This window comes from Pelecanus crispus, chromosome 13, assembly GCF_030463565.1.
Source record: "Pelecanus crispus isolate bPelCri1 chromosome 13, bPelCri1.pri, whole genome shotgun sequence".
Lineage (NCBI taxonomy): Eukaryota > Metazoa > Chordata > Aves > Pelecaniformes > Pelecanidae > Pelecanus > Pelecanus crispus.
This window is the reverse complement of record NC_134655.1, coordinates 12589730-12611101: the sequence shown is the minus strand read 5'-3', so window position 1 is coordinate 12611101 and position 21372 is coordinate 12589730. Positions and strand designations below refer to the sequence as shown.

The following is a 21372-nucleotide window of genomic DNA, read 5'->3' as shown; positions in this document are numbered from 1 at the left end:
TTCATTGTTTCCAAGGTCCTCCTCTCTCCAAATCAGATCCCAGAGAGCTTTTTGGACATGATGCTGGTGTGACTAGGGGAGCTCGCAAGGACAAAAGGAGCAGAGCTCTGATGATCTGTGCTTTCAAGGTGACACACTGAACTTCCCATCTGTTTCACTTCTGCAGCAACACCAGCAGCGCTGTCCTTGTCTGAATTGTCTTTCGCCTCTGCTCAGGGAATCTCAGTTGAGACAGTGTTCTTTTTATAATACAAACTCGCTGTTAAAAACCATCACCATGTCCTGTGCTCATGCCAGGAGCCTTCAAACAAGACATGCTGCACATGCTGCTCTTTCGATTGCAAACTCCCCAGTCATGGCTTGCTCATCCTTGGAGTCTCTGCAGGTGGGAACTGGACAGGGCTTTCGAAACTAAGTGCTGGCTTCTGAGATCTCTACCTGCCCATTCCCACACACCTCTGCTCATGTCTGCTCCCATGCATGTGCAAGCAGGGACATCTAAAAGGCAAGCTTTTATACTCATGACAGCCAACCGCACCAGACTGTTTCTTTCCCCCCAAAACCCTTTCTTCTGAGCTGTTCCCTTGTACCATCGCTTCCTGTCCTTCAGTGATGTTATCTCGTCACATACAACCCCAAGATGGCTGCTGATTGCCATGGTGCCTGTTCTTCTTTTCATGGGAAAGTCACCTGGCATACAGTGTCTCTCCCTGTGAGCCCCAGGGGCACATGACCTAGACGTGTGTGTTTTAGCATCTGATTAATAGTCATTACCCAAAGGATCAAGGAAAGTCCTTGAGTCGAGACATGACATCAGCCAGACTCTAGTTTATAGAAGCACAGTCTGTCTGCACTGTCCCTGACGAGGTTATTACTGAAAAGGCAGAGGTGCAGACACATGATGCTATACGCAGATGGGGCAGAATTAATTTAAAGGGGAAGATACTGAACATTTCAATGAAGTGTTATGCAGAGCACCACAGGGGAGGAGCCTCCTCCTTTTAGTTTGGTTTTTCACCACTCTCAGGACAGAACATGGCCTGGGTGGAAAGTCATGTGTAAGCATCTTCTGATGCAAACAGGGATGCAGCTCAGTTACTATGATCTCTAGAAAATGGCTGGGCTGCTTGCAGAGCAAAGCCACACTTGTCCAAAGTCTTGTTTGCATGTCAAACCTTACTGCTAAATGTTTAAATGCTCCCCATGATGTTGGGCTCGAAGCAACTTTGTGCCAGAAGGAGAAAGCAGGCGGGGGAAGAGAAGAGGTGAGGACAGAAGCACATAGGATAACTGGAAGAAAATACTTAGCACTTCAGTGGGGTGTTTGATGAGACATAAAGAAATTTCCTTTGAAAGGGCTAGAAGACAAACCTCCTCACTGCATACAATTAACTCCCCAAGATTGCTCCTCCAGGACAACTTGGCAAGATTCAGATGAGAAGCTGGAATTTCTTTAATTGCATTTTCCATTCCCATGCCACCCACTGCAATTAAAATGAAACACTGGGATGGGCAGTCTAATACTGCTCAGGACTGGGAGGGCAGCTGGTCCAGCTTCCCTGTACCAGGCAAAGGAAGGCAAGAGGTCCCACGAATCCCCTGAGGTGTCCAGTCCTAAACAGTCCTGGGAAGGGGTGTCTGGGATGGTCAGCTAGTCCCCATGGAGACATCTGCAAGTCTATTGTTGCCTGGGAACATGATCAATTCCTCCAGCTCTGATGTGCTCCTTGCCTCATCTCTCTGTCCTTACAAAACTCACTGTCCTGGGCTGCTGGATTCCCATGAGGCTGCCTGCAGGCTCCTTCTCAGTTCAGGAGCTGGACACTACAGCCTCACGCCTCCTCCCTAGGATGGAGAGGCAGGAATGAGAGAGAGCAGCATCCTGTTGCAGCAGCAGGGAAATGGCCCTCAGGTGAAGTGAAGGAAGGCAGGAAGGTCCTCCAAATATTAAATGACATGAGTGCCTTCAACTGTCAGAGGCATGTGGCTGTGTGGTTTTGAAGTATTAGAGCAAGCATCCTCCTACGCTTAGGGCTTGCCAGCTGGTCCTGTCTCCCTGCCTCCAATCTGGCACCTCATACAGAAGAAACCACCGCTGGCATCACCACTGGCTTTGCCAGACCCCAGTACAGCCTACTGCTGCTGCTGGCTCACCAGACGGACTAGGGGCTGGCAAAGTCAACACTGCCTCTGAGGTTTAGGGTCTGATTCTCATTTACATCCACTCCCTATTTGGGGGCACTAAGGGTTTTGGAGACGTAGAGTAGTCCACAGTAGTCTGTAGCCCTTTGTAAAGGTATCAGCACTTTTCCCTGTCTGCTCAGAGACTGAACAGCCCACATCTGCCACCCAATTCCCTTTGCTATTTTTTAATCTTTCCAGGCTTTCTTGGGTTTTCCCTTTTTCCCCTTCACTCCCTGCTCTAGCCTTCTTTCCTCCTTCTCTCTATGCTCCTCTCCACACTCTCTATGGTCTGAAAGCTCACCACTCTGCCTCAGCAAGAAAGGCATTACCACCCTGCCCATACCCCTCCTCAAACAGAAACAGCTTCAATTGTAATGGCCCTATTCAAGCATCACATCATTTCCCACCCCCTTCCCACCTTCTCATGGGACTTTGCTTTGTCTAGTAAGGCCTTACGCTCGCCAGGGCAGGGACTGCCTCTCTAAGGACTGAAAGGTGTCTAGTGATCTCAGCTGGATGCTGATTTTCATGCAAAGAGAAGAGACAAAGTCCTTCCCACTGCAGTCTTAGTGATGAAGAAATTGCTACAGAAGCTGTGCTTTGAGGTCAAGACAGGAAGGAAACAGTGGCAGAGACAGGGAGCCATAGGAGCTCTGCTTTCTGTGTGGATCAGAGCCAGAAGCATCCTTCCAGTGCAGGAATTGCATGGCATGGCACAGCAGCATGCAAAACCAGAGGGGATAAGAATGGGCAAACACTGTCAAGCAGTGTCCCTCTGTCCCAACAGCCTCCTACAGTAGCCAGTCACAAGAGCTTAGGGACAGAGTACAAGGAGCAGGAAAATCACTACAGGCTGCTCCTAAATATTCCGTCCCCTGTGAGAACCATGTTTCCAACAAGCACTGAGTTCTGTCAAAACCCCCTTTATGGGCAGCATGTTGACAAGGTGGAGAAGCCAGCAGAGCCCAGAACTGGCACTGAAGCTGCCAATGCTCACCACCAGCCATGGGAGCTGCGCCGCGCCTGGGAGATGAATCACAGGCTGTGGTGGGCTAACAGGCTGCCCCACGGGAGGGGCCATGACACAGCACAAAGCATCATGAGGAAACTGGCCCTGGGTGGGCAGTATGCTTCAGCTCTCCAAGAACCGGTGAGCCAGGGTGGCACTTAAGAGAGAGGCCCACCTCCCATACCCTGATGCTACTCTGTCCTCCCACCAAAATGGGTCTGAGAAAGCACAGTGCACTCACGTCCCTGGGATGCCATCCATTGTACAGGAACACCTTTGCTGGCCAGGGGAAAAAACACTGTTTGCCTGTATAAATCCCTTTCTATTCCTCATCCTTAAGGAAAAAAACACATTCAAAAAATATGAGAAAGTTCTGCTTTCACAAAAGCGGAGGGCTTTGTGCCCTCTGCAGAAATCCTTACTCCTGACACTGTTCTCTCCTGGCCCCACGTGAAGAAGGAGGTGGGGACAGTGTACTCTGCTCCACTGACTCTTTCAAGGAAACCTGTTTCATGTTGTCTCTCATGCCCCCTTGCTGTGCTTGCCAGCTTTCTCTTCCTGCCCTGCCAGTTCCTTGATTTAGCTCATTCTACCTGCTTCGTTTTGTTTTTCCTTTTGCAGTTCTTTTCAAGCCACCACAAAATCACAGCCCAGCCCTAATGAGATTTCAAGGGAGCACCAGGCTGAGGAAAACAGCTGGGAGAAATGAATCAGGTTACAGAGAAAGAACAGTTTCTTTCTGTCTCCCCTGTTGGGTATTCAAAGGGCAAAGCAAGCCGGACTGCAGCTACAGAAGGGAAACCAGGCCACCTGATTCTCCTTTCCAGGCATACATCCGCACTTCAGGCCAAGTGTGGTGGTCATTTGGAAGCCAGAACACCAGCCACCGGGCAAGCAGGACCTAAAGAGCTCTGCTACTCTGGGCCGCTCTCTTCCCACGGCACCTGGCAGCTGCAAAAGACTCCTTAGAAACTGGGAGCTGGTATTCCCAGTCCTTTTTTCCAGCTCCCAACTGTTTTCTAGAGACCCAGCCTACTGCAGATGCCACCTTTAAAACTCAACCACTCTACCTTCCCCAGCTCCCCTAGATGGCTTTAGGACATCTTTGGGGAGTAGTGAAAAAGATGAAGGCTCAGGCTTTCTACACAGAGGTATAAGGAATGCACTGGCAGAGCTTGTATATCCCAGAATCATACGCACAAAGAAACTAAACAATTTTGGCGCTTGAGCTTAGTCCAAAGTTCCCGGGAGCTGGACAGCCCATTCTCTGCTGCTCCTTACCAAATCCCAGCATGTGGACGTGCCTTTGGCTTTTTGTGATAGCAGCAACACTGAGGTATTTTCATCTCCCCCCTTGCTGATCCAGTGACAAAGGACCAGCAGCTAAGCAGCCCCCGACCTCACTGCTGCAGAACTGAGCTGAAGCTTGCAGCCAGCTCCGCAGGAAGCTGCATGCAGATCTCACATCCGAACAGTTGTGAGCAGCAGGAAGGGAGCTTGGCTTCATGCAATGGGTCACTCCTACCTTGTAGTGCCTTCCATCCCCTGGATTCTCTGCAGCAACCTTCCCTCACCAAGCCTCCTGGTGAGATTTACTCTGCAAAACCCTCTGGCACACTGGTCCAAGTCATGTCACCACTGTGGCTCTTTGTTGTGGCAGGGGGAACCAGGGTCCATCATGCCTTCTCACAAGGTGCAGATTCATGTGACAAACTAAGGCTTCAAGCTCTGGACACGTCTGTCAGTCCCACCACTGCCAGATTATGAAAGGAATGGTTGTCTTGAATATTATGGTTCTCTTTGCCTTCAGCTTTTGTTTTCAAGGACCAAATGAAGAGAAGATTAGCCAGTTATCACCTTAACTTCACCCTCCTACCTCCGTGTAGCTGTAGGAACAACCAACCTAACTCCCACAATTTTTTCCTACTTCTCTGCTCCATTGCTCTGCTTCCCCTCCTTGTCCTCACTACACTACTAAGGTGGCTTTGGATGTCTGTGGAGGAGAGTGACAGACCAAGGGACACAGGTCTCGTGTGGGAGGTGTAACAGGTACACTGGCAAAGCTGGAGGGAAAGAGAGGCAGATTGGGGAGAAGTGTCACAAACGAGTCTTACAACATTTGCAAAGTCCCTGCTCTGACCTTCCCTGTTCCCCAGCCACAGGGAGACAAGGTGTTCCCGCACCCATACTCCTAAGTGTTTTGGTTCACACATCCCATGTGGATCTGCCTGCGGGTGAGCCATTATGACTGCCCGCAATTCTCCTGTTGAGCAAAGCTGATCAGATGGTTAAAGCCATTCCCAGCTAACTGCAGATCAGAGAACAACCACAGAAATCCTCACAGCAAAACCCTCTGGACACGAAGATGGACAAGCAAGGCTTATAGCAGGGTCCCAGCTACCATCAGCTTCATGCTACCAGCACACAGCAAGCCCAATACCCCTGACCAGACTTATTCCCCCACTCACAGTGCCCCATGCAGCCAGCATGATTTCTCTGGGCTTTGAGGAGCTGTTGCACTGGGAATTGGTGGGGCCAGTCTCAGCAGCGCTGGTGTGAAACGGCTGCAGCATCAGCAAACCTGTAGCGGGGAAGGATGGGCTGCTGCCGACCACCATGAGGCATCATGGCAGATGACTGTGAAGGTCTACCTGCCCACCCACTTGCTGACCCTAACACAGATCTCCTACCAGCACAAAAGACACCAAGCTGAAGACACAGAGGCACCAAGGAAGGGCCTGGAGACATGGAAGAGATGTGAGCGGTTGCAGGGAGGAGAAGCAAAGTGCTGCCTCAGCCTTGCCAGCCCTGGTGCCATGGGGAGGCTCAGGCTCCATTGCTGCTTGTTGCAATTTGTATCATGGGCAATTAAACCCTTCCTGTGCACGGAGGTGGGATGTAATAGTTGAGGCAGGAAGAGGTCCTTGAAGCTTATTTCCTCTGGTCACCCACAACCACTGAATTCTGAGAAACGGTCTCCATTTCATAATACATTTATAGCAGGCAGATTTCACATCAGCCTTTTAGGGGAGATGGTAGGACTGCTTCATCTGGGGATGCAGGAAATAAATAGAACCTATTTCTACTGAAAAAAATTAAGTTTTGTTGAAAATAAATTAAAATTTTCAAAATCTAAAATTAATTACCTCAACCTCATCATTTCATTCAGAGACCTTTTTTCTTCAGTAAGCTAACAAAATATTTTGCTTTACCCTTTTCTATTTGTTTCACTTCGTTTTGACTTTTATTTTCAAATACTCATTTTTACGCTTTACTTATAGGACAGAATTTATTACCATATGAAAAGCAAATCAAAACAATCTGATGACACTAAACATAAACATTTTGATAGTCCCTAAACCCATTTTTCCTCAGAAATGCTTAAGAATTTTGGCTGTTTGTCCCAAGTGGGAGGGGAGAGTGAGACCCCCTCCCCTACAATGCTGGCTGTTTGCCCTAAACCAGAAACTCTGGCCTCTGACCAGCTCTTTGACTTGGCTCTCATGCACCTGAAATATCCAGACCTCTCTTGTGGAGAGATCTAAAGCCTGCAGTTCAGATAAATCAACTCTGCTTTAAAAATAGTTCAGCCCATCAAGTGACAACTATTGGTACAGCTCAGAGCCTATCTCTCTCAAATTGGACACAGGAGTGCTTTCCCTTTGACTTGGAAGAATCAATTTAATGAGGTTCAGAGCACAGATCAGTACCTGAATCAAACACACGCTTCCTGGCCTGTCCACGCACACACACATCTCCATACGGAGAAGTGGGGCCGTTGGGGAACCGCAGAGCAACTCCATTAGCTAACACACTTGTGATGGAGACAGCTGCATCCGCGCTATTCTTTGCAAGATGCAGCTGCAGGCGGCAGCTCTGAGCCTGAGCCCACATCTCCCAGGCTCATCCCTACCAGTGTGTGATGGGCAAGGTTGTATTCCCACTGCCCAGCGACTGCAGCCATGTCCATGCCTCTGCATCACAGCAAAGCCTCTTTTAATGCTCTGCCTAAGGGGAAAACTCCTACCAGACTGAGAGAAAGCTGCTAGCTGCCAAGGTTGCCAGGGAAGGGGACATCCCTCCAGCCTGGTCCAGGGCCCAGTAAGGAGAGTCTCTTGGTCGCTGGAAAACTGTCATCATGGTCTACTAACAAGTAGAAACCCAGTTGCTGGCAGAGATCTCTGGAAAGGGAGACCAGGAGCAGCTGCTGTGGTCACGAGCTGTGTTAGAAAGGTTTTCTGTGAGTAAGAGTGAGGAATTACGAGTTACAACGCTCTGAGGTCAGGCATGGTGAGCACACCAGCTACTTGGGAAGCACCTACAGTAAGCATCCTTCCCGGGCTGCCTGCAAGGGTTCAGGGCAAAAAACCTCTTTGCGTTCAGCCTGGCTGAAGAAATGTGAGTTTTCTCCAAAGGCTGGCACGAGGTGAATGCAGGATTGAGCCATTTCTGCCAGCAGAAGGATGGAAATCGGATTCGTGAAGGAATTTACAAGAGCCGCTTACTTAATTATGAATGTTGATTTATCCCATATTGCCCGAGGGCCAGAGGCCACCCAAGCTGTGGGCTGTGTGGAGGCACCTGTGTGCCCAGACTGATGCTGCATTTTAAGAAACCTGACGGAGTACAGCCATATTCCCCATTTAGTGTTGGAATGGGGAGCACAGATGTTAATTAACTTTAGGGCTTTGCTCTCCAGAAACGCCTCTGAAGAAAAGTGCTTTTCCCTCCAGGAGGCCGCTGTCCAGATTTTCATATTTTATTTAGCTCTAAATTTTAGAGGCAAAACCCCTGCTTTTTGTTCATTTTCCCTGACAACAGACTCCTTGTGTTTTCTGCACAATAAATAGCCTATAAATAAAATACCGACATGGATGTCACACAGAAAATAACTAGAGGGGATTAGTGTATGTTCTAGATAATAAAAGGAGCCGGTTGAATTATTCATAGTGAATAAATCATCCCTTTTCTGGTTTGGGAGCAGACCCTGAAACTTGCGGAAGCTCTTGGGATATTTTCAGGATGGGAGTAACTAATTTATTTCATTAGACCTTCTGTTGTGGTTCGTGATCTGTCCCACAAGTCACACGTGATTGGTGCTCTTCCTCAGTGGCCTCGTGATTTTTTTTCCTTAAGGCAATGATAAATGATGGCTACAGGATGGCTGCTGCCCTTCTCCGTGTACCCGACCTCACCGCCATGCAAACATGAGCAGCTACGTGAGGAACAGTCACTCTTCTAGCACTTGGGCACACAGGAATGGGCTCAGGTGACTGTTCCTGAACATCAAGGAATCAAGAGATATGAGCACTCTCCAAGCAAATGAGTACTTGTGAAGACGTTATAAATGCATCACCAGCTCCGGCAGCGCTGAGCCATCACTCAGGCGTGGAAACTAATGGCCAGAAAAACCACTTGGGCCCTTAGCAAGCAATACCCATTTCCCAACATTTTAAATGTCTACAATATGCATCTTTATCAAGGACCAAAACCCGGCCTAGCTCATTACGTGAGTGAGTGTCCTGTGAAACTTTACGGGATTTATGCTGATGCCTAACTCTTGCTGCAAACCAGGCAGGCCGAGAAGAGCACACAGTCCTTGGCAGAGCATTGCGGCACGCTTCAGGCATTGCAATCCACCCTAGAAGTGGGTGCATCTGGGCTATTGCCTCCTAGACAGATGATTTGTGAAGCATTTTTAAGTCCTTTCAGTTGAGAAGTGCTGTGCAACCACTGGAGTCTATTATTATCAGGGAAGAAGGGGGGAGGTAACAAATTGCCTTTACCTATAGGCTTATCTTATGCTCCAGAGCAACACATTCAAGCATCTTAAAAAGTATGCCATTTTCATTTCATTTCCTTCCTACTTATTCCAAAGCAGCCAAAGCTAAGTATAATCAAGACTTAAGTGTTCCTCAGAGCCAGACGATTATTGCTGGTCTCGGTTTCCCCATCTATTAGGAAGAAACGAAGATATTAACCCAAGCCTTGCAGCGGGACACCAGGGCTGTAACCCAAGGCTTCCCACTGCGGCTCCCACACTAACTGCCTTCCAACCAAGCACAGCCACCATTCCTCAGGATGTGGCTCCGCTTCCATGCAGAGATACCTCAAACCACCTAAGGGCTCTCTGCAAGAGTGGCTTAGCCCCATACGGCTTTTGTAGAGCCGAGCTCCTCTCTTGGGGATCTTTGCCCCTGCTGCTGGGGTAGCTCAGCCGTTCACAAGCAGCTGCTGGCTTGCTGCACATTCTGATAACATGGCATTGATGGGGATTTTACTCAAAGAGTCGTGATTCAGCAGCTTGGCCACCCACAGCTCTGAGTGGGGAGGGAGCAATCCTTGGAAGAGGGTTGTGTGGACAGCCACTGCCTCCCTGCCCTGCTAAGCCAGCCCTGCACGGAAAGCACCCATGAGCAAAGACGACGTACCCCAGGTCCCTAAGCTGGCTTTGTCACAGCAGCCCCTTTCTCACTGCTACTCCTTGTCAGCTTTAACTTTGAAAGCCAAACCTCCCTCCCTGGCTCCTCAGGATTTACATGAAAGCAGTCGGTGGGGAATTCTCTTCATTCATGCTGGGCTTATACTTCTAAATTATAAAGTGTGTCAAATGAGGATTTAATTTATATTTAACAAGACAACGTTTGTAAATTAATTATTCATCAGCTGATAACGACTAAACATTTCCCCCTTCCCTCACTCCCCCTTTTTCACAGTGTTTTCACAAATGCACCATACATGCAAATCTATTAAATCTATTCTGCGGTACTCCAGACGTGGGAAAATATGTTCTTCATCCTCAATTTCGTTAGTGCGTTGCATGGTAACTAATGCAGCCAGGCACAGCATTATGAATTTAATAGTGCGCAGCATCTCCTTCCTAAAGAGGGAAGGGGAGAACATTCAACACGTGTGTTTGGTCATATCACCCTCTTTGGGTTCCAGTCCCCCACTCACCAGCAGAGCTAAGAAAATAATTTGCTGTAATAATGGATGCAGGAGCTTAGCCCTACCCCCTGGAAATCACAGGCACTTCAGAGGCAGCAGAATCTGGCCCCTGGTGAATGATGGAGGCCAATTTTGCTCTTTCCATCTTTATTATCACTAAGTAATGAGATTGAGGTGGTGCACAATCCCAGCAGAAGAGCTGCCATCAGGTTTTGCTACAGAATTTGGCACACGGGCATCTCCTCACACATACCAAAGAGAAGAGTCTCCAGCATCTAAACTAGCCCTGGCTGCACTGCCTCTGATCCCAGACACCTGAAGCAGGTAACCAAGGCAGGTCCCTGGATGAGTGGCATGTCTCCATTCACTTTGCCCAGGAGGCTACCACAGTGTTTGGGCTATGTTCTCTGTGTTTAACTCCTCAAGACTCATGCTTGGTTTTGTGCAAGAAAGCAAGAAAAGGATGTTCAGCTCTGACCTCTGAGAGGAATCTGAGAAGCTCTGGGCAGGACTTGCTCCATCCGCAAGTGTGGAACAGAAGCACTTTTTGCACTCCCACCTATGCTGGCTCTCATGGACACCTCACGGACATCCTCAGGGCTGAAAGGCACTCAGCCCCAATAGCTAGCAACTGCTTTACTTCTACAGCATCATTTCCTGAGAGTTAAGCATCCCTAAAGGAAGGTGATCGAGAACTCTAGGTGCCCTTGACACCAGTTAAAGCTATAATCTATAGCAATAAAGCCATTACAAAACAAAACCAGGAGCAAATCCCTCCAGCAAACAACCAGTCAGCAAAAAATTTGAACCCAAAGTCTCCTCCATCAGTCCCTGATGCCGCAGCCCTCCCTGGCACCTCTTCCCACAAACATGCTTGGAGAACCAAGGTGGATTTTTGCACCAGGCTCAGCATAGTGATAAGCCAAGGACACCTAAACACTGACTGTGTTAATGGGAATCTAACTGTGCATCCAGATCTGTGACACAGCTTGGAAAGCTGTGGCACTGTGGGTGATAACTCATTTGGTTTGAGGTGCTGCTGGCCAGCACCCAGTGGCAGCAGGCAGCTCTGGAAGGGCTTATGGCTGAGCGCATCCTTTCCCTGATGGTGTAAACGCAGCTTCCCACCACCCTAAGGAGCGCCAAGTGCCCCAATCCCACCCAAAGACAACAGGTTCATGGGGAGGAAACCGCAGTCCATGCAGTGACTACAGCAAACAGCTGTGGGACCTGAGGGTCCCATTTTTTTTGCATCCTTTTTCCTCTCAGCCCATCCTCTTTCAACCAAGCCCCATCCCACTTCCTATCATTTAACCTTCTCCTAGCTTTATTCCTGGTTACTGCTGCATTTTGGCTGGCAGAACACAGAGGGTCCTTTCTCCAGGGAGGGGAGAATGTAAAATTTGCTCAACTACCTAAATGGGAAACACGACTGCAATTCTGGTCTACAAAAGATACCAGGAAATCAGTTTACATTTCTCCCCCCTCCAAACCTGCCTGCCTTCTGCTGGCTCTTGAATGTTAATGTTATTTATGACAAGTGATTGATGAGGGGGATGCAGAATTCACACCCAGCACAGGGCATTTTCAAATCACCTATTCATTTTTAAGGACTGGAATCAGTTTTGTATCCTGACATGATTTATCATTTGGAGGTTTAGCAGCAGCTACGCAGGGCCAGCTTCCAAGCCCTGACAGAGCATCACCAGGCTGAAGGCATCGGTGAGTAATCAACCCTTTGAGGGGTGAGCAGAACAGGACAACAGTATTGCTTAAGTTGGAGCCTCCTATTCCACCAGCATGTCAGGCCACCCTATAGCCTTCAGCTTCAGATGCACAGACCATGCCGGTCCAAGCTAATAGCCCCAGTAATGCTGCTATATTTCTTAAAAGCAGAACTAGATTTTTATCTTCTACATAGCCTGGCTATGTGAAGGAGAAATATTTACGTAAGACACTGTCATTGCAATGCACCTAAAAGAGATCAATGAGACATTTCCCCTCCAGTGGGCCTTCCAGTCTACACAAGCCTCTGTATCTGTAGCAGGGAGAAATCTCACCATGGGCTCAGGAGAGATCTAGCTTCGAGTCAAATTCTGGTTCCCTTCCCTCGAAAATGTGCATTTCCTCAGGTTGCATATGGAAAAAGGGAAAGATCAGGCACGTGGGATGGGTCTAACAGCTGGGAGAAGGCAGAGGTTCTCAGGCTGGGAAAAGCTATATAAAAAGGGACAAAGGGGGAATGACACGTCCCCAGCAAAGACAATCTGTATCATACGTTTGATGCCAGCCTGCCAGTGGCTGGCACGACCCACAGAATGACTTAATATATTGCATCAGCATGGAAAAGCAAACAAACACAAAACAAGTGGGTGAAGCAGCCAAGTCCAGAGGTGACACTGTGGCAGCTTTGTTTCAGCCCTTTTCTCTTGCTTCAGGAGACACTATAGCAGGATGCATGCAGCCTCTCTTACAAGCAGGGGGAGGTATTCAGAGTACAGACGGCAGAAAGCTGCCATCCAAGGCTACGAGACCTGGGTCTAATTGTCCTCAATACCTTCGATATCAGCCCAGCATCTCAGGGAGAATGGTTTTAAAGCTTAAGGGCATCACAGATTCAAGCTTAGGAAGTTACCTAACAGCACAAGGAAGGGGAGATGTCCATAGAGAGTCTACTTGGGGAGTCATATGGAGGTGCCTTCAGATTACTGGTGACTGTTGGGAGCCAGAAGGGACCCCTGGCCTTGCAGCATCTGGGCACTTTGGAGAGGCAATGCAGCCAGTTGTGATTGATGCCACAAAATCTCTCAACTGCCTCTATGCTGAGTGGTTTTCTCCCCTGCCTGAACAGCTCCTTGCCATGCCATTCCCCACAAACAGCAATACCTTCCTTGGGTGGGAAGGCTGTAGATTAGCCCTGTGGCAGCAGCTTCCCCAGCAGAGCCCTGCAGATGTAGGCAATTCCAAGTGCCATTGTGGCCTTCACACTCCTGGCTCACATTAAGTCCACCGGGACCCCCTGGGATCCTGTGCAATCGTGGATCCCCACTTCATGAAGCATAAAATCTTCTGCTGACTCTTAGAAAGAGCTAAACACATGGGTTGAGCTGTTCTAGGAATGGTCAGTGCTGTCTTTAGCAGCACTCTCCCATATGATTCTCTGGTGTCTAGTAAGGGTTGAGTTCATACAACAGTTTTTCCCCTCAGTTGGCATGGCTCTTCTCACTGCCTTGCATCCTGTTTTCACAAAAACACTGGAGATTCTGAAAATGCTTGAAGCTTCTATACCTGCAGCCACATATGGTTGGTATTAGCCCAGTGGATGTAAAATACTGAAAGATCAGGATGGACATATGTACGTTCTCACATACACATCACCATGGCATAAGCTGTGTTTCTTAGGAAACCAGAGTAGCAGCAGTGCCTGGTATCTCAGTTTAGGAGAAGATATGCACTCTGGATTCAAGACTGGATTTTATAAGCCACTCTCTACTGCTACCACCTGCATGGCTATGCAGTGCTCCTGCAACAGGGAAGAAAGCAGAGTTTCCAACAGGGGTGGAAAGGGGTAAAGTAAATGGATGAGAGGGAAAGAAAAAGAATGAGGACATGCAAGGTGGTTTTGCGTGGTTTTCTTGGCATACCCTTGGGCAGTGCAAAGCAGATGGGACAGCCACCTACAACATGACTCTTATGCTCTTCCTCCAGGCACAGCGGTGGCCGGGGAGGTTAGTACACCCAGCACCCTTCCCCTGTACTGGTGCTGCTGCTCTTACATCGCTGTGGCTTCATGTCCACATACCCACATGGGATGAAGGAACTTGTGGTATCTGCTGGCAGCCAGGAATGACATCCACACAGCTTGGGCTGTGGTTCTCCTCCAGTAGGCCCACAGAAAGAACAAAAGGAATTTTTTTGCCTTGAGGCCATCCCTGCTGGGCCTCCTGATAGTGCCCTTATTGTGGAAGTGAGCACCCAACCAGGTACCCATCTGGTGGCTTGTGAACAGGCGCTGCTTGGAGGCACGTGCTCGACAGTGGCCAGTCAGAAGGGCTGCTTCAAAATGCTTTTTGGAGTGAAAATGGTACTACAACTACAATGCCATTCCTCCATCCCCAGAGGGGTTTGTTCAATGGAAATTTTCTACTTGGGAAACTAAAAATAACATGCCATCCTGAGAACTTTCTTTTTTCAGTTCAAGGGGGCTGGTTTTGTTTCTGCTCCATTTTGCATTGAGAGAGACAAGAAAAGCCAAACTGTCCTGGCTGTACCTCTCCTTTGTCCTCTCCATCCCACTGCCCAATGGACCAAAGAAGTCTTTCGAAACCTGACAGCAGTTAGGTTTGTTTCTGCTAGACAAGAGGTAAAAATTACTTCACAGGGAAAATAATAATAGAAGTTCCCTGTAAAAAATAAATAATCAACAGTTGCTTTCCAGTGCATGGCCCGGAGGCTCTTCAGACCAAAGAGCATCTCTGTTGAGTGTTTCTGCAGCTCCCGGTACAGCAGGGTCCTGAGCCATGAGCTGAAACTGTCCCAGTCATGGTGGCATTAATCTAAGGTGCTACGTACTGAAGAACAGCCGTAAGACCCGAGACACCTTGCCTGCCCCTCCCCACCACTGCAGGCCAGGCCTGGGCACCCGAGTTTCACACCATCAGACCATTGCCATGGAAACCATCTCCAGGTACCTATTTCAGTCCTCCTGTGAAGCGCGCTGCTCCCCCTCCCTGCCACCACTGTACTGGCTCAGCCAGAGTGGTGCAACTTGCTCTGAGCATCCTGGTGCCCACACGCTTTCCAGGCAGGAGAAGGCAAAGCCACCAGGCAGAGGTGTGTGTCCACACATTGCCAGTGGAGACCAAAGACCAGCATCATCCTTCTTCCTGAGCTCGTGAGCATGGTAGGGCTGCTGAGCTCACCAAGGGCACATAAGGACCTTATTCCTAACCAGGGATGGCTGTCAAGCCTTTCTAGCTCCAGCTATCAGTGGGTCAGAGAACCTCTTCCCAAGGGAAGGGAAACAAATCCACCTCTTCTTATGACAACACCACCTTCACAGCATGTCTAGCCAGCACGACACCACCTGCCAGCAAGCTCTGGGCCAGCTACCTCCCACGCTCTCAGCTGTGGTGATACTGTGACCCTGCAGCAATGACACCACTCACCATCTGGATGACAGACACTGGCCCGATGCTGTTCACATAGATATCCACATCGATAAACGTGGGCTTGACTGTAAAGAAAATAAAATAGATACAGATGAGCTGGGGCTAAGATCATTTGTGAAGGGCTGAGGACCAGGGGAGCATCTGGGATCAGTGTGGCTCCCTCTCACCAAAAATACCAACTATAGCAGCCACAAAAGCATGGAAAACACCGGACACAGCCAGGCCAGGTCACCACTACAGGGAGCTTCAGGGGACACTTACTTCCAATGTCAGGCCTCAGCTTGTTGTCATAGTTCTTCAGCAGTGAGTTGAGAATCTGCGTGGCATCAGTCTCATGTGCCTTGGGGGTGAGGACCCAGGTTTTATTGATGCTGAGGTAATCATAATCATATTCCTCTGTGCTCTCACACCTGGAGCAGAGAGACAAAAGGAGAGAAACATTGCTGTGGCATCTCTCTGGCACTCTGTGGGAGTAGGGGCAGAGCTGGGTTTCAGAGATACTAAAGGAGGAGAATGCAGTGCTGCTAAAGGGCAGAACATAAGGAGATCAGGGATCTCCTCTCAGCTCACTTCAGGGTCCCCAGACATGCAGGGGCCTTGCCACCAGCAGTCAGAAATAGCAGGCATGGGGTGCTCCACATCCTCCCCAGAGACACACTGCTCATCCCCAAAGTGTGGGAGCCAGTCCCTGCCCTCCCCTGCCCTGTTCCTGCCCATCCCACTCCTGGCCCTCTGCTGCCAGCAGCTCCCGCTCCTGGAGCTGCCTGTTGACCCCAAATACCTCAGCTGCTCTGCCTACTGCTTGCACCTGAAGTGGGCTTCCTCTGAGGAAGATGACAGTGACGAAATAGCATTTCTGGGGAGCAAGGCATTTACAATAAAAGCATTTCAGAATAAAGAGGTCCTAAAACTACCAAGCAGGCAGCATGCACATCTGGCTTGCCAGGAACCCAGCCATCTGCCCTGCACAGATTCTGGGAAATTAAAGCCTTATGCAAACTCCATTGCCCTCAGGCCAAGACCTGCCACAACCCATTCCCTGTACTCACCAACCCTTCCTCCCCAGCCTTTGGCATGAGCTCCCATTTAAAGATGTTCCATCTTCCTGATCTTCCAGTTCCAAGCCAGGCAAGGCAAGCTTGCATCCTCCTTTGGCCATGATCTGCTAAGTAACAGCTTCTCCCACTGCCTTTCAAATCTGCCTTCTCTAAACCTTTTGCACCCCTCCTTTTTCCTAAAGGAGTTTTCCAAAACCCTCTAATTAAATTAGGTCCACATGGTCAGCTGGGAAATTCTAACCACCTGCTGCTGCTCTGGGTGGCTCATTCACAAGATTGTCCCCGGAACAACACAGCCATATGCAGGAGAGGGTGCCAAGTGATCCCACACCCCCCTCGACGTCTGCCATGTCGGCGTGTCACCTGCTCCAGCGCCAGAAAGGGTCTCGCAGCAGGAGCTGCCACTGTGTTGACACTTCCCAGCTGGAGCCTTGCAGCTCTGAGGTGCAATCAGGCACCACTGATACACATCTCCCTTCAGTGCCTGGGGAGGCACAGCCTGCTGAACGTACTTGAAGGGGGAAAAAAAGCATTAAATTGACATGTTGCAGTCAATTTATCAGATGCTCCTCTTTTAAAACCCCAGATAAAACTTGCTTTCACATTCACTTTAAAACTCTTTGCATCTCCCCAGCTTTCAGGCACTGGGATGGGTCCCCTGACAAGGGCTGGGCTGCGTGCAGCTGGCTGCCTGCCGCCACATGTTAGGTATTGGCACATCAGCTTGTTGTTTCCTGTCTGATTGTGCTGCACTTTCTAACGATGCTTAAGGAGTCTTAAGCAATGCTGTCAGGATGCGCTTCCCTATCTGAGCAGTGGCAGCGGGCTCGCCTGGCTGTTGTGCTGTGACATGCCTTCGAAATGCAGCTAAGCACACAGCTCCGTGGCATCCAGCAGCTGCAGGAGGCACAGGGGACCACCGCTGCACCCACCTGAAGGCTGGCCAGAGCCAAAATCTGGGGCTGGCCCCAGTCCTGCGGGGTACAGAGGGACACGTGCCTGCCCACAGCCCAGCTCAGGGCAGGGGAAAGCAATCCTGATGGCTTTCCTTTGCTGCCAGCGTTTTGAGTGACGCAGGCTGACTCTAGCAGAGTGGGAACAGCTACACTGAAACCTTATCTCAGTGTTCCCTTGACCCTACTTGAAGTCAGCGCAAGACAGGTCACCTGCAGGCACTGAACTCTGCATGTCCCACTTCCCTGCCAAAATCCAGTTGCTGCAAGCCATACGGCCACAGTAAAGTCCGAAACGACCCTCCAGGGTTAAACAAAACCAGGCTGGTTACTCTGACCTCAGCCTTCTGGCTTCCCCCCATTTAGTGTCACTGATTAACACCCTAAGGCTTGGGGTAGCATATCCAGGGAGTCACATACCTATTGCAGATGCAGTGACACTACCAAAAATATGCTTTTTGCTAATGCAGCTAATCCTGGACTACTAAACCATATTAAGCCATCTTAGCATAAGCAAGCCAGCTTTTGCTGGAGAAAATATGCTTTTGCTGGGTGTCTGTGCACACACAGACACACACCAGCTCTTGCTGGTCAGGAGTGTGACTTTCATGCCACCCTATGCAAGCCCCTGCCTCCTCCCCAGTCTCTCTTCCCAGTGGCCTCAGTTCAAATCAAGAAGGGAAGAGTCCAAGAGCTATTGCAGAGGAGAGGAATTAAGGTGACATGTGCATGTCCCCCACAGCTGCTAATGGAAATGTCACACTGCAAACCTGCAGCGATCCTCAACGCACTGTGAACACTTGCTGGCCCAGCGGCTCCGTCTCGTTGTACAAAGCAACTGGCTCGGTGACAGGGGATAGTCAGTTATCATATGTCTCCGTGCAGCCAGGAGGAAAGGCAGAGCCATGTTTCCTCACCTCCGCTTGTCAAAATGTCAAAACATCTGCCTCACAGCACTCCTGTGCTTGGCCATGGGGCTGGGACACAGCTGTGAGTGTGGGCAGGGGGTAGGCAGGGGGGATGACGGCAGGGCAGAACTGGGGACATTGCAAGGAAACCCCTGGTCTGACAGACACAGTCGGGGCTCTGGTGCCCAGAGCAGGAAGCCTGCATGGCAGGGAGATGTCCTTTCGGATGCGCTCACGTATAGGGGTGGGGTTGGACACCCTTCCTTGGGCAACCCTTGGCATTACAACAGGACAGTGCTCTGCCTTGCCTCCCTAATTCTGTTTTACTCAAGCAGACACCTGTTTTGCTGAGGTTTCCAAGCACACTGATGGTCAAAGTAAAAGCCACCCAAAGAGCTGGTGGCTGGCTCCCTCCTCCAGTACCCAAGCTGTCTGACAAGGTTTCCCTTGGCAGGAGGAGGGGAAGAGCAACATGTGGCATGAACCCTCAAAGACACTTTTGCTTCTTGCCTGGTAGGACAGCCCATGGTGCTTGACCAGAATGCATACTCACTACTATTTGCAACCTGGTGTGTTAACGAAGTCGGAGACCAGTAAAATTTTGTACTGAGACCTGCACCCACTGGGGAGGTGACATGAGCCATGCCTCTCAGCCATCTCTAGCCCTGAGGCAGGAATGTCCCAGAGCAGATGCAGATACTGGTGCTGCGATTGTCCAGCCCCTCTGCAAATGCAGCTCAAAGCCTTCCCTGCTCCTGAGGAACAGACAGCAATAAAATGCAAGAACAACATTTCCCTTGGTTGAAAAGCACTGTGGTCAATCCTAATTACCACATGCTAATGTGGCCTTCTAGCCACCCATCCCAATGCCTCCGAGGGTTGTAGGCACAGGGACATTCAGGCAAATTACTCTAAATTAGAAGCAGGCAGACGATTTAAGGACAGGGGGCTCACTAAACTGTACCCTACCCGTTTCACATGTCTTTGTACCTCCCCTTTCACAGCATGCTCCATGAAGGCCCAATGGTCAAGTCTGAACAGTTTCAACCATCCATCAAGCCCAGCTTTCTGGTGGTGCGATGCTGTGCAGGGATTGTGCCTTCAGGGCTCAGAGTTGGGTCCCTCGGTCCCAGCCGAGGCAGTGCCCTGGGAAATGCTGGAGAATTAGGCTCTGCAGTGGGGGAACTGTCTGGGGAGTGCTGAGTCACCCGGCACAAAACATCCAGCCCGCTCCAGTGCCAGGGGACGGGACTTGCAGCTTGTGCCGGGAGAAGAGCTCACACACACACGGCACCTGAACTGGCCACCCGAGCAACCACCATCAAGTGTAGTGCAGGCGACATTCACCCCCAGCAAGCTGCAGCCAGGAAAAATGCAGCGAATGCAGAGTAACACCCTGAAATAACTTGCTCCTTTTCTCCTTCTTCTCCCACAGGCTTCCTCTCCTGCTCCATCACCCCCCCATCAGACACTGCTCCTGGCAAAGTGGGGCTCAGGGAAGAGGTAGACATGAGGGACTAGGCAGAAGGGAAGCCAGGCCAGCTACGGGGTAAATCTTGGGGCATTTGAATACATGACTTAACTGCTCCTCCATGTGATCTTGCAGCTGACGACTCACCCTCTCAAAATGCAATGCTCGTGGCAGTGCACTGCAGGGACGGTCGGGCACGGGAACAGGGGCAACCGCAGACCCCTCTCTTGGCCCTCAAATGTCCCCTGGCACCAGCACGCTGGCGAGAGGCCGGGCGTCGGGGCACAAGGCGTGGGGCAGCTCTCGCTGCCTCGACCCCGGGAAGGCCAAGCCCTGGAGGACTGCAGCAGGGACGGAGTTTCTGCCCACAGCCGAGGTCGAAAGGCCTTGGCAGAGCAGACCATTAGTAGCAGGATTCATGCTCCCTGTCCCTGACTGCATTTGTAATGGGATTTGATCGGCTTTAAGGCGGCTTATTCTGCCAATTAGCTTCAGCCAGTAAAATCCCTCTTCCCCCGAGCCCTGGGGGCAACAATCTGCTGACAACATGTTCTTTCCCGATCTAGCCATTAAACTCACCAGCAGGGCTAGGAATTGTAAAAAAAAAAGGGAAAAAGAAACTTGAAAACCCCTTGTGCGTGGGGTTTTCATCGCTGTTTACAGAAAAGCGCTACGAACCGTTGGCCCTGCGAGAGAACTGTAATCTGCCAGCCTCACGCCTCCGCTCGCCTCCTTGCCCAGCGTGCCCGTGGCATCGGGCTGGCACTGGGCTCCCAGCCGGCACCCTGGGACCTGGGGCCAACCTGTAGAGCAAGGCAGGAGCCTGCGCTGCCCTCCTCCTGCCAGGCTGCAAGCCCTGCAGGGGCTTTTGGGGTGCTAGGGGATGGAGCGCAGGAAAGGGGACCCAAGCTCCTTCCCACCCAGCCCGGCTCCACGTGGAAATGCCCCGGTGATGGATGGAGCCCCCAGGAGGTGCCGGGCTCCCTCTGGTCCTGCTCTGGGCGCCCCCAGAAGCGGCTCTGCCCCCGGCAGGATTTAGCCAGCGAGGTGATGGCGGGGTGGAAAACGGGATGTCCTCTTGATTCCCAGCGTGCGAAGGGAGGGACCCGGGGTGCAAAGGACACGCAGACACCAGGTGCTGCCGCGACCAGACCTGATCCTGCCTCTGGGCCGGCTGGAAGGAACTGCGGGGGGCACAGAGGTGCCCAAACACCCGCTGAAGCCGGGGTAGGGGGGGTGGGGGTGGGAAGAGATGCTGCGACTCCAGCCCCCTCCCTTCCCATTGCCCCGACGGGTAAACTGGGGCGGGGAGGGGGGGTCCCGGTCGGCGGGTTGGGGGGGAGGGGGCCTCACCTGGCGCGCAGGACCGGCCCGAGGGCCAGGCAGAGCAGCAGCACCGTCCCGGGCATCTCGGCGAGGCGAGGACCGGCCCCGGGGGGGGCGGCGGCGGCGGTGCGCCCGCCCCGGCGGGGCTCAGCGCGGGGCCGGGGCGGGGGCGGGGGCGGCGGCCGGGCCCCCCCGCTGCCCGCTGCGCCGCGCTCCAGCCCCGCCGCCGCCCGCCCGGCTCCGCGCTCCGCGCCCCGCTCCGCGCCGCCGGGGAGGAAGGGGAAAGTTGGGCATCTCTTCTCCGACTCCGCGGCGGGGAGGGGCTCGGCGCAGGGTCCCACCTC

The 21372-nt window shown here is 51.1% G+C and overlaps 1 protein-coding gene across 1 annotated transcript in view; it reads right to left on the bottom strand.

Annotated features, from left to right (window-relative positions):
• Positions 1-21111, bottom strand: part of LOC104030753 (gamma-aminobutyric acid receptor subunit gamma-4) — a 37353-nt gene extending 16242 nt beyond the window's left edge. Inside the window, exons 1-3 of the mRNA XM_075720852.1 lie at positions 21056-21111; positions 15574-15722; positions 15310-15377 (exon numbers count right to left, since the gene is read on the bottom strand). Coding sequence (XP_075576967.1) covers positions 15310-15377; positions 15574-15722; positions 21056-21111 — 273 coding nt within the window. The remainder of the gene's footprint in view (positions 1-15309; positions 15378-15573; positions 15723-21055) is intronic.
• Between the last annotated feature and the right edge of the window lie 261 nt (positions 21112-21372).